The following is a 13,790-nucleotide window of genomic DNA, read 5'->3' on the forward strand; positions in this document are numbered from 1 at the left end:
AAATTTTCGGAAATGTTTTTAAATTATATTGGTACGACTCTATACCTAAAACGTCTTTTATTTTTGGCTAAAATTTTAAAAATTAGTTTTTATCTCAACCAATGAAATGAAATGATTCACAATATAGACATTTTTGTGACGTTTGATAATGGTGGAAATCCGAAAATGAATCCACGTCAGCTACAGTCTATTGTAAGCTTTATATCGAAAATCAGAACGAACTTTCCGGACAACCTATAATGTTAATACAAAGTGTCAAATGAATGTAACAGAAGTAGTTTATTCCAAATTGTATCACAAGTATATAGAGATAGAGTTCAATTTTGTCAAATGTACCGATATTTTTGCGCACCTTGACTGCTTCGTTACTTATGACGCTGTGGCTGCTACGATATTTATGAGCATCTTGCATGTACTCATATATTTGACGCTGTGTATGTACCGATGTATTTGAGCAGGGTGAATGTATCTATTATTTTGAGGACTTTTGTTGTACCGATATAATTGAATACTTTTGGTGTACCTATATATTTGTATATCTTGTCTGTGACGATCTATATGACGCTGACTGTACCTGACACGGACAGAGGAGGGGTTGTACAGGAAGATATTATTTACCTACTCATAAGTACCCGCCTCAGTCTCTGGCATACGTCTACATCGGACGAAATGTGGAATTACTTCTACTTCACGCGTCTCTTGTGCGGTCATGAGATTGCACTGGTCGAGCGGATCACTCGTTCATAAGCTAATGCAGACTATATGTCAGATATTTAGATATACATAAGCAATCCTATCTACTTGCCTAATCAACTATCTATCGCTAATTATTAAAGTGTTGAATAAATAAAAGTTAGAACAATTTATTTCAAATAACTTTGAAATAACATTTGTTTTCAAAATATATACGAAACATATGATTGATTGGTAACCTCTCTAATGGCCCGGTTCGATACGACTGATGTTCGATAACCTATCGTTATTTAAACTTCACAATACTACATTTAGTTATTCTGGCATTTGAAACTTATGCGATCTTCAAAATAGACTAACTTTGAATTGGCCATGATTAAACACTGACATTACTTCATGATGTAAATGTAATTAGCATAATATTGTTAGGAAAGATACAGAGTAGATATCAAGAGATAATGTACCAGTTTCATAGTCCAAGTAATAATGTCAAAGAAAAGGTAGAACCACAATTGGGGAATTTAAATTTGCTTTCCGCGAGTTTCTGAGACCTACAACTCCGTTTAAAAAATACTGTTATCTCTATTTTGTTAAAAATAATGACAGAGATGACGTTATGTTTTATACATATATTTTGGTCTCAGAACCTCACGGTAAGACAGTCAAATATATTATTTGATCGTATCTTATAGCAGTATTACGGGCACTCCATGTATTACGTTGATTGCTTTTGAATTACTAGTAATATGTCGGTTATCTTAAATCACCCAGTATAGTAATAAGGTCGTGACAGTTTAGTCTTTGATCGATCCCGACGAAGAAATGTGCACTTCTGCGTTATATAGCTTTCTAGTAAAGATTGCTTCAAAGTTTAATACATATTAAATAGTACATAGACCATTTTTCTTACAATACTACTGATAAGTCCAACAATTTTAAGCATCTTACCTTGAGTTTCTGAGACCTAAATCCCCGTTTAAATTATACTCTTATCTCTGTTTTTTTTTTTCAAAGATAATGACATAGAATATGATAAGTTTTGTATAGAGATTTTGGTGTCTAAAACCAACGGTTAGTGTAGAATTCAATTAATATTTCAGTTGGAAGTCCAGCACAAAGTTATACTGTTAACTTTTTTTTTATAGAATAGAGCGATTATATATTTTATACAGATTTTTTGTCAATGGAAACTCACAAAATAACTATTTAAGCTATCCCCATCATGTTCTATAATTTATGTGTAATTTAAAACTAAGTAATAGAGCGAATATATTCACATAACTTGTACCATACCGTCTTTAGATCATCAGACTACCGTCAAAGCGGACTTTAATAATCAAAATTCTAATTAAGAACATAGTAGCGGGCTCAAGAGTACAGCGAACACAACATCCACATGCTCGCTATGTATAAATTTGTTAGGAGACTATTTCGTAAAGTTGGTAGCGGTGTGAGTTCCGTAGGGTCTGGGACATCGTTAGACGGCACGACAGTCTGCATACAGAGCGACCTTAAGTTAATTTGCAACGAAGTCTGCTCTCGAGGGATCTCGCCGTCGATCCCGCCAAACGGTGCTTTGATATGCTTTACTATTCCGAACATGCTCCGAATACATTTAATCTTTAAATATTATAATAGCTCTTCGGATAGTTCCCTGTTTGTAATTACTTTTAACGAGCTTGAGACGAATAACTATGTTTGCATTATGTGTTTTATGTTTTTACGATTTAATGTAATATGTCACTGTAGTGGTGTTCTAAGATTACAAAAAATGCTCTTTTTGCAGCTCCAAAAATATATTTTAAAATAAAGAAATCAAATATTTTAAAATCAAGATGTATTCTAAAAAATAATCCCCTCTTAAAACTCTGGAGAAAATTCAATAACGCTCAAAAATGATGCTTTTATATGATTAGAAAACATATTTTTTTTATCTAATAATTTAAAAGCATTCTAATATAATATAATAATAGAAATACTTAGGTTTTTAAAATTTATTTTCACAATACATCTTAAAAATATTATTTTTTATTATTATAAAATACTATGTAGTTGGAGAAGTGAATTTTGAAGGGTTTAGGAGAGGTAGTGTATTATCTTTGATAGTCGTCAATTTCCCATATTTATAACATGTAAATATACATGTTTAACATTTGAAGATACTGATTAAATGGAAATTTGTAGACGTTCATCTTTCACTTACCTTTGGTTGCAATGCAAAAGTTGTCGAACACACATTTCACATTCAGACCATGTACACCTTTACGTGTTTCGCGCAGAACCTTAATTCAATATTTATTCGCCTCCACTCGTAAGCTGTAAGCTCGAAAACAATGTTATGTGTCCCCGGCGGACGATAACGTCTGTCGATGAAATAACGATTGCCTTCGGTCAAATGCCGGGATTCGACCCTCGAACTTTTAGGACAAAAACGATCTGCCCTTAATATTGTACAAAACATATATTGAAAAATAAAGTCCCAAAAAAACCCTTCGCACAAATTTGAATCGTCCAAAAAACCTTAACCTAAGTTAAAAAGTACTTGAAGTTATATTTAAAAAAAAAATATTTAGACCACGTGTATATCCAAGTTTTAAACAAACTCATTAAGGCTGGACTACTTCATTGTGATTGATTGAACGAAGTCGATGCACTTCGGCTTTGTTACTTTAAACTCTATCGTTGAACTTAATCTAAAATTACCATCAATGTTGATTAAAATGTTACAGTTAAATGTAGTTGACGTTATTTTTCAATAAAGTTTTTATTTTCCCTTCTTAGTGCATGTCTGCATCCTAAAAGCAAAGAATTAGAAGTAGAAAAAACGTTACTAAAACGTCGAAACATGAAACTCTTTATGATATTTTTATTTTCATAATTTCATTTTTCTTAATATAGAAACAAAAGACGGTGAATAAATAAAGAATATAATAGTAAAAATTGTAGTATCGTATTTCGAAGCAGTAAAAGTATTCTTTGACATTTCCACAATGAGAAATAAGTCCAGATCCAATAAAGATAAAATTGTCTTCCGTAAAAAGGAAACTAAATCTTTTAGTACTTATAAGCCAATTTCAATTATTTCTGGGTTCAGGAAATATCATTTGACCAATTTTATGACGCTATCAAAAGTAGCGCTGCTCTCAAGAAATAAATTGCACCTTTTAAATGCATGTATTCAATTTTATTTGATAAACATGTTGCAGCTATAATTTTTCTTTATTATCTATGATCTGAGCATTTATATTACGTACTTATTTTTTTCCATTATGGTTTTTATATTTAAGAGGAATATTAAGAGGAATGAAATTTGAAAATGCAATTTGTAATACAGAAGCGCTTCGCTTCCGACTGATCGTGATCGATTCGTCTCACCGCCATCAAACGTATGTAAATGATTCAAATGAGCTAATATTCAAATTTCGCTTGTTTCAGAAAATCATCAGCAGTAAAAATACAGGGAAAAAGAAATGTGTTTGAAACAACTACTGATTAAGCTCGCAGACTACTTTAGATTAAATTCTCTTTTCTATCATTAAATTGTCACTCCGAGATATAGTTTTTCAATATGAGTGGCCACGATAAAATCGTGTACACAAAGTTACTATTGCTGTTGTTTGTGTCGGGCGCCTGGAGCAGGTCGTGGGCAAACCACCACGACACAACCACCTCGACAACTCAGACTACGCCTACAACCAGTGCACCCCCAAAGAACTTTCATAATGACCCGCTCATCGTTGAAACTAAGAGTGGTTTAGTAAAAGGTTACGCCAAAACTGTTATGGGTCGCGAAGTGCATATATTTACTGGTATACCATTCGCGAAACCACCACTGGGTCCTTTGAGATTCCGTAAACCGGTGCCTATTGATCCCTGGCATGGAGTTCTGGAAGCAACGGCCATGCCCAACAGTTGCTATCAAGAGAGATACGAATATTTCCCAGGATTCGAGGGCGAGGAAATGTGGAATCCTAACACAAATATATCAGAGGACTGTTTATATCTCAACATATGGGTACCACAACATTTACGGGTACGCCATCATCAAGACAAGCCGCTAACGGAAAGGCCGAAAGTACCAATACTTGTCTGGATTTATGGTGGTGGTTACATGAGCGGCACTGCTACGCTTGACCTCTACAAAGCTGATATAATGGCTTCTTCTAGTGATGTCATAGTGGCTTCTATGCAATACAGGGTTGGCGCTTTTGGATTTTTATACTTGAATAAATTTTTCTCACCTGGTAGTGAAGAAGCTCCGGGTAACATGGGCTTGTGGGATCAACAGTTAGCGATTCGTTGGATCAAAGACAACGCTCGTGCGTTTGGTGGAGACCCTGAGTTAATAACATTGTTCGGGGAATCGGCAGGGGGAGGTAGCGTTAGTCTGCACATGCTTTCACCTGAAATGAAGGGATTGTTTAAGAGGGGAATACTGCAATCTGGGACTTTAAATGCACCTTGGAGTTGGATGACTGGCGAACGAGCTCAATTCATAGGCAAAGTTTTAGTAGACGACTGCAATTGCAACAGCAGTCTATTAGCTGTGGATCCGAGTCTTGTGATGGATTGCATGCGCGGTGTGGATGCTAAGACAATATCTGTACAGCAATGGAATTCCTACACTGGTATATTAGGGTTCCCTTCAGCTCCGACCGTTGACGGCGTATTTCTTCCCAAAGATCCAGATACGATGATAAAAGAAGGGAATTTTCATAATACCGAAGTTTTACTTGGGAGTAACCAAGATGAAGGTAAGTTCATAATTCAGCAATTGTTTTTATGTTATCAGTGGTATATCAAGTTGATTTGATAAACAAATAACAAATATTTACGAGCCTTATTTTGTGTCAGGTTCCAATAGCATAACATCATTTGTACTATTAATCCATTCAAACTATTTCGTTTTTAAAATTGATAAAATAAAACGATATACAAATATATGTCTATAATAGCAAGAGTACATGCTCAATAGAAAACACAACTGTCAAGGTCATGTTTGAGTATGCGCTTTGTAAAAACCTGTATTTGAATTAACATCGATGTGAATTAAATCTTGTTTACGAAAGGATTAGATGACTAAGACCAACTGACTGTATCCCTCTAACGGTCCGCGAAATACTATAGTCAAACATAAAAACTCGCATACATAAAATAACATAGGTACTTACAAACCTACGAAACACATTACCCTCCCTTCAGTCGGGTAATTTCAGTCCTCATCCGTTACAAACAAAACAAATCTTTCCTCCGTATAATTAGTATAGATTTATCCAGTCATTAGGTAGAGTGCTTTATTTGTGTCCGTTAATTTTCTACGCTTTTGAAGTTCGTAAGGTTTTTTTATTTGTTTTTGAAGAAAATGTAAGTGGTCTAATATCTTTTTTTTAGTCATTCGCTACTCATAAAATATTTTATATTAATTAAAGTTTCAAAAGACAATTCGTAGAAATGTTAAGATGGTCTAGAATTTTATTAAGATGATAATGATAATTTCAAAACAACATCTATCAATATCGGTCGAGGAGTTCGAGGTCGTTTGAGTGTCGGAGGTGTAGAGTGCGGCGCACAGGTGTATGTGCGGCGCGGCGAGGTGCGGCGCCGCACTTCCACCAGCGCACGGGGCGCACGCCTGCGCACACCTGTGTAGACACAACAATAACACGCTGTGGATAGTCGTACTACCAAGTACTACAGACTCGCCCACGTAGCTCAGGCCTCCGACACCCAACCCCTGCCCGGTGTTGCCACGCACACCCCTCGGCCACCCTCCCACCCCAACGCCACCCCGCTTGCCCAGCCTGATAAGAGCAACTTCTCGAAAGCGGGCACCGCCGGCACCTGAATCTTATTATTTTAAATTGTTGAATGCCCTACTTTACTTATCTTATTTACCACGAATCTTTTCTAATGTAAATCAATCGTTGCGGTAAAAATATCGATGTTAAAAAGGAACTGCGTGTTGATAGCAACGGATATCCGATCTGTGCGTCTCTCCGAGTCGTACTCTATGTTAAATTGAACTCGTTATTACGGTTTCCGTTGGAGCTGATGTATCAAATGGTTAGAGGGATACAGTGATATAAAAACAAAAGATTCCATATAAATATTTAATCGCAAACAATTTTATGTCGTGTCATAATATTCCATTATCTCGCCATGACCTTGGCTATATGTACATTTTGAAATTGTAGCTTTATGAATAACTAAGGGCGTGATATAATTTTAATGAACCGCCTTGTCAAAGGGCTCTTCACCTTCACTGCATACGGATTGTATACGTAATGAGATGCATTTTTTATATGTAGATAAATTATGTTGCATAAAAGATCTAAGTGTCAAACGTTGCCTTGGCGCCCGGTAAAGATGTGCAAATGTTTGCTTTGCCTTTGTAGCCTCGTTGGCTTTGTGCATTTGTTGTATTTGAAGAATTTAACTCGGCGTGTTTTATACGGATCAAGAAACATGCTTCGTAGATGTTTTGTTCAGATGCAAAGAAATAAGTGATTGCGAACATGTGCTGATATTCTTCTCTTCTAAAATAAGAATTATAGTTAAAGATTTAAACATATTTATGATTTTTTTTATTAATACATGGTATTGTGTTTTATCTGACAAAACATTGCTGATGTCTTAATTTCTGGTTTTACTCATCAATCAATATGCTTAGTTTTCTTTGGCATGAATAGCCAGTGATATGTGAGTTCTCTGTTAAGTATAAGGCATTTGTTTTAATAGACTTTATTTCTGTATTTTTAATCCATTTTTATTGTTGTTTAACTTGTTGTTTCTAGTCCATAGGGATGATCGTAAAGGATATATCCAAACGTGTGTACTTACATTACATGTTTTACTTTTAATGGAAAATAATTACTTATAAAACCATTTTTAAGTAGTTTTCTTTCATAAAAAAATTGCGCAACGATCAGGGCAGTTATAATTTAGTTATAGGTTGATTTTTAATGAATTAACATAGTTAAGAATTTAATAAAATCAAAAATCGATTTTCCATAAATGGAATTAGCAATACACTGTTTATATTTTTTTAGTGTAATCAATTTAACAAGATAAGGACATCGTTTTGTCTTTCTATTTAAAATAACTGTTAATTTATACATATTATTTAAATAATTACCGAAACGAGACTTAGATGCATATTATATTTATTACAGGCACATATTTCTTACTCTACGATTTCTTGGATTACTTCGAAAAAGACGGCCCAAGTTTTCTACAACGAGAAAAGTTTCTTGAAATTATCGATACAATTTTCAAAGAATTCTCGAAAATTAAGAGAGAAGCAATTGTTTTTCAAGTGAGTATCTTCCAGTATTTCTTATTATTATTATTAAAAACTTTTTAGTTTTTGTACTTTTAATAATTTCTATAAATCCACGGTTAACAATTTATATAGTTTAATTGTGAGAGAAATTTCTTGTAAGAGATATATTTTCAGAAATTAAAAAAATAGCAAAGTTGATAATAAAAATAAAACAGCGTAAACGTTAAGATAGTCAACTAGATATACCATAAATTGTTAAATGAATACAATTCTGTTCTGAACAAATGAACAAACAATCTGTTCTGTCAATTTTAATTTCACAGAATATGCGCAATTTATGTTTGCGTGCGTCAATTTGTGGTCTTATTCTGAGTAAAGAGGATGTTCCATTTAAGGATTAACGTGTAATTCCTGGTTTTTCCAAGTTTTATAACAAGATAGGTTTTAAGGTATTTTGCGCTCTACATCTTGTCTGGCAAAACTAAATTAGTATATTTATGAATATTTATTTCTATGATATTCAGTAATGAAATAGAATATTTGGAAATAATTTTAAAGCATAATAATTTAGACGTGGACTTACATTACCGTTGATAATAAATCAAATAGAATGACCCTCGTGGGACAAAAACGTAATTAGTGTGTGACGACGACCAGAATCGTTTGTATGAAATATGTATGTATAACGATTAACATAATTGTTCATAAATCGTCCCTTCATTTACACAACTGATTGACTTGTCACATAGTAATTAAATTTATAATTAAAAATAGATAAAACGTAATCATCATGAAAATTATTATTTTTCCTTTTAGTACACTGACTGGGAAGAAATAACTGATGGCTATTTGAATCAGAAAATGATCGCAGATGTGGTTGGTGATTACTTTTTTGTCTGCCCCACTAACTACTTCGCTGAAATCCTTGCGGACGCCGGCGTTGAGGTCTATTACTACTACTTTACCCATGTAAGTATTGAAATTACAAATTATTGCTACTAAGTTCAAAAATATGTGTAAGCCATTTTATATATTCTATAATTCCTTAACCTAAAACGTTATTTAGTCTATGCTATAAGTCAATAACACTTTTGTTTATTTAATATAACAACATTAATCATTTGTATTACGATCCAAAATATTATTTAAATATTTGATTCTCAAATATAAAATAGAAGTATTCAACTTATCATGTTAATTATCTGACGGTATTTCGTTATCGTAAATTAAAAGTATTGGAATTGCTTTACAATTCTAAAAGGAATATATGAGTTAAAGAAGACTATGATTTATTTGAAAAAGTATTCTCCGGCTGTGACTCCCACAGATGCAATATCCAATATCAATATTTATGTTCTTTATTTATAAAAAAGCTGGAGTGTAACCTATCACCATAGTAAGGTAATTGAATTGATTAATAAAAGCATTGTATTTATTATGAAATTAACTGTCGCCCGCGACTCCCTTCGCGCGGATTTAAAGAACAACATAATAAGTAGCCAATGTGTTCTTCCAGACGAGATGTTCTATATGTATGCCAAATTTCATCCAGTTCCGTTCAGCCGTTCTGGAGATATCTTAAAACAAACATCCATTTATCTATGCATCCATCTAAATATTCACATTTATAATATTAGTAAGAAGTAAGATAAAAACATTTATTTTTAATAATACAATTATTAAGTCTTTTTAAAAGGATGAAACGCAAATGCAATCCTTTGAAGAAGAATACTTAATTAAAGTTAATTTCTCGAGGGAACTAGAAAGCAAAACCGCAAGGTATTGCGCCAGAAGCATTATGAGACGTGGGCTGGAAAATACAATTTCCATTATCTAGGGAGGAAATAAAGCTGCAAGTGAAGCTAATAGGAAAAAACAATAGACCTAATTTATAAAAGTAAATTGGATTGATTCATTATAAGTAAAATTCAAAAAAAGAACACGAAATAAATTTTGGTTTATACAAGGCTCAAAAAATGTTGTGACATTTATTCGAACCACAGCATTACCTTAAATACAATTAAAAATACAAAAACAGAAGGATAGAAAAAAATCAATATAACTAATGCAAGCTTTTAGTTTTTAAGGAAACAAGTGATCGAATTAATTTAAAATAAGAACATTTATTACGTTAAATTCAGATGTAGGTTAAAAAATTCAAAGTCATTTCTACGAGGAAGACGCTCTTCAAAGTTGAAACCGGTTCGGGCTAACACGTTAATTTGGCTAACGAACCAAACGCGAGGGCCCTCGTTGAGAGCATGCCTGCAACATTCGCTTTTTGCTTTGGCGCTGCGAACTCAAAGGCTGAATTCCATCGAAGCAAAAAGGGCGGAGAAACGTTTTGTGAAATCCATGAAAAAGTGTGCAGCATATTAAATTTACTATTAGACTTATTAAGGACACTATGAATACGGCCTGCGGCTTACTTGAAATGTTACGTTTCCTAGATATGTTAAGTTTATTTTGTAAGAGGACGGCTTAGCTAACGAGGAAACTTTTAACAATGTTGGCATAATTTTATGTTAGTCAAATGTACATCGTTACTAGTTCTTAAAAGTTTAATGACGCTTTCATGTATTAGAATTTGATAGCTCCCACGAATTTTTTTTGTTAGTTCACATATTACCGACTGGCACAAGATCTTTGTCAAACTATGGCGGAGGAGTTCGCGGTTTACTGTTACGATGTCAAATAAGTTTATCTAGTTTGAAAAAAATTAAATGAACATATTCAATTGCGATTTTTTGATAAAGATGTATAAAACTTAAAAAGAAATTTGAATACCTTGTGCACTATGTCTTAACAAACTGTGACGTCGCAGCAAACTTGCGCCGCTATTGTGTCCATACATCTCCCTACCCTTGAATATTTTTGCTTCTTTTGTGATTCAATTCTTTAAGAATAGCCACTCAAGCTTGTTCCCTTATTGTATATGGAATCAATCTTAACATCATGTTTCCATTGTAACATTTTAAATTGATATTATCGTGTGCTCTACATGTCATAGAGTATTTTCTTTTTATAATATAGTCTTGCATTTCTCAACTTATAGAACTACTATCTGTCGCCCGCGACTCTGTCGACGTGGAATTAAACAACAACACAGTAGCCTACGTGTTCTTCCAGTCTGTTCTATATGTATGCCAAATTTATTTGCGATTCGTTCAGCCGTTCTGGAGATACCTACAAACAAACATCCATCCATCCATTAGTAAGATCCGAGCGTAATTAAGAAGAAACTGAGAAACGGTATTAGCTATTTCAGACCGTAATTATCTCTGTGCTAAATTTCAGTCAGATCCGTTTAGGTCTAGTTTACCTCCTAACAAATATACATCCATCCATCCATCTATACTTTTGCATTTATAAAGTTAGTAACATATTTCTCTCATATTATAGTACCACTGCTTTATTATTATGTCACAAATTCTATCTTTCTTTAACTCCATTTAATCTATAGCTACAGTCTTTCATATAAATTAGTATGAAATTGGCCAGAAGTAAGACAGTAGTTTCAATCTGATATGCCAAAATATATAGACACAAGTAATGTTTTAGTAAATACGACCGAATCAAAGTAATCATCACTGGTGACAACCAGTCCGTAAATAATAAAAGTGTAAATTGTAACGTTGGAGTTATGTAAGTCTTGCTGACAGGCATCCATGTGCGCCAATTGTGTGCACGTCGTTTGTGGGCCGGTAATGTCGGCCGCACTCATCAAATATTCAACGGTAAACTTAACTGGAATATAATTTGTAGGAAATATTATGTGATTTGCTCGTAAGAAGAAAAACAATGATTTTTTTACGGAGATCAAACTAAATGTTTTTTTGATTGGGTCAGAATAATATTGTTTATGAATATCTGATACAGCTAGATACAAGAAAGTAGAGAGTAAGACGATTGAATCCTCTGTTCGTATAGATTCATCCACTCTAGAGATTTTTTCTAAACGGATAAATCAAATGATGCAGTTTTCGCAACATTTGCCCATAGTTTAATTAAACTATTAATAATCAATAATTCTTATTCAACAGTTGTTTTATTAAATTCAACCCTATTGCTGTGAACTGTTGATTTTATTAAAGAAACAGCCAAATTGGCGAGTTGAGAAGTGTCCAAAAGTTCACTCAGATTAAATCACGAATTTAACTTCGAATGCTTTTACCGTTTTAAGTAATCAAATTTAAAAATAAATCATTTCAAATTTATATCTGTACTTATACTCGTAATATTAAAAAGAGGAAAGATTTCATTGTTGCTGCATTATCCCCGGGTGACATAGGTTTTAATATTTTATTGTCCAGACTCCATTGCTAGACTCCAATAAAGTTCGAAGTATGAATTAACATAAACGCCGACAGCTTTATAAAACATTATTAGTGCTTTAACAGAAGTTCTAAATTGTGAAAAAGTAAGAAAAGAAATGAATAGATGTCTGACAATAAATCAAAAAAGTTGTCCGGGGCGGCGACGACGGCGATTTGTCGCTGGAATAAGGTTTGATAGACGAGCATTGTCGGCAGTTTATGGGTCACGAGTGTCCAAACAAGCTTAACTGACGGTTGGAAACATTTTGTGAGACATTAAATAATAAAATGTTCGTTATTTTCCTTCAAACTCGAGAAGTGATTTTGATTTGAAAAATAAACTGTTGAAATTCTAGATGAGAGCTTCAAGTTCTTTTACTCAAGTTTGTTAATCATACTTCAGCATAATTTAATAAATTGAATCGTGCGAATAAATTGTATATTAAAAGTATTTATTTATCTGCAATATTTTTTAATTCACTATCAGAAAAACGAAATCATTTATGATGTGGTGGTAAAATACATTTAATCTTACTTCTTACTAATATTATAAATGTGAATGTTTAGATTTTTGTTAGAATGTATCTTCAGAACCGCTAAACGGTACTTGATGAAATTTCTTATAGATGTAGAAAATAGTTTGGAAGAACACATAGGCTAGTAATTAGGTTTTTTCTTTAATTTCACGCAGATTATTGTTCTTAGATTTGCATGATGGGAAATCTATAATAGTATTTTGCAAAAACGTTGATCTCGTACATTTAATGCATACTATGTAATCAATTTATCTTCGTACTTGTAAGCACAGAGAAATGTTAAACTCACTGCAAGTTCGGAAATAAGATCTAGCATCATAATTCAATGTCGCACTACAAGTAACAAATCATACAAACAACAACAACTATGTCATGTTGCAACAATAACTAAATACAATTGCAAAAGACAGATGTCTGGCCAGAGAATTGTGGTTATAAATAATACAACGTACTGCTACCACGAGATAATCTGTAATTTAAAACTAGCAATATTGAAAGCAATATTATGTAGCGGTGGCTCAGGGGCGAAGCTCTTGTCTTGTAATCTGCAGGTCCTGAGTTCGAATCCCGCCGAGTATTAATGTGTTTTTCGACTTACGATATACATATGTACATTTATCCAACGTTCGGTTTAGGTTGAAGGAAACATCGTGACGATACGTGCAGATATCTGCGAAGAAATTCAGAGATATGTGTGAAGTCAACCAACCTACACTCGGTCAGCGTGGTATGATCTAGTCACCCCCAACTCAGGGTAGGCTCCAAGCCCCTCAGCGGGAACGCATAATAGGATGACAATTAATATTGAAAGGCCTTGATTTACCATAGGCTATAAAATTGTATTTATTCTGTTTTGTTTGTCGAATGTATCCAGTACCCATGAGTTTCCATTGACATCATACCTGTTTCAGAAACATATCGTTTTATCAAGTATTAATAATATTATGGCATAATACTATTCGA

The 13,790-nt window shown here is 33.4% G+C and overlaps 1 protein-coding gene across 1 annotated transcript in view; it reads left to right on the plus strand.

Moving 5' to 3' along the window:
* Positions 1-13,790, plus strand: part of ace2 (acetylcholinesterase type 2) — a 37,810-nt gene that overhangs the window by 17,385 nt on the left and 6,635 nt on the right. Inside the window, exons 2-4 of the mRNA XM_013309511.1 lie at positions 4,129-5,447; positions 7,866-8,008; positions 8,792-8,944. Of these exons, the coding sequence (XP_013164965.1) occupies positions 4,262-5,447; positions 7,866-8,008; positions 8,792-8,944 (1,482 nt within the window). The 5' untranslated portion in view covers positions 4,129-4,261. The remainder of the gene's footprint in view (positions 1-4,128; positions 5,448-7,865; positions 8,009-8,791; positions 8,945-13,790) is intronic.

The sequence above is a fragment of the Papilio xuthus genome, unplaced genomic scaffold, assembly GCF_000836235.2.
Source record: "Papilio xuthus unplaced genomic scaffold, Pxut_1.1 DF827777.1, whole genome shotgun sequence".
Lineage (NCBI taxonomy): Eukaryota > Metazoa > Arthropoda > Insecta > Lepidoptera > Papilionidae > Papilio > Papilio xuthus.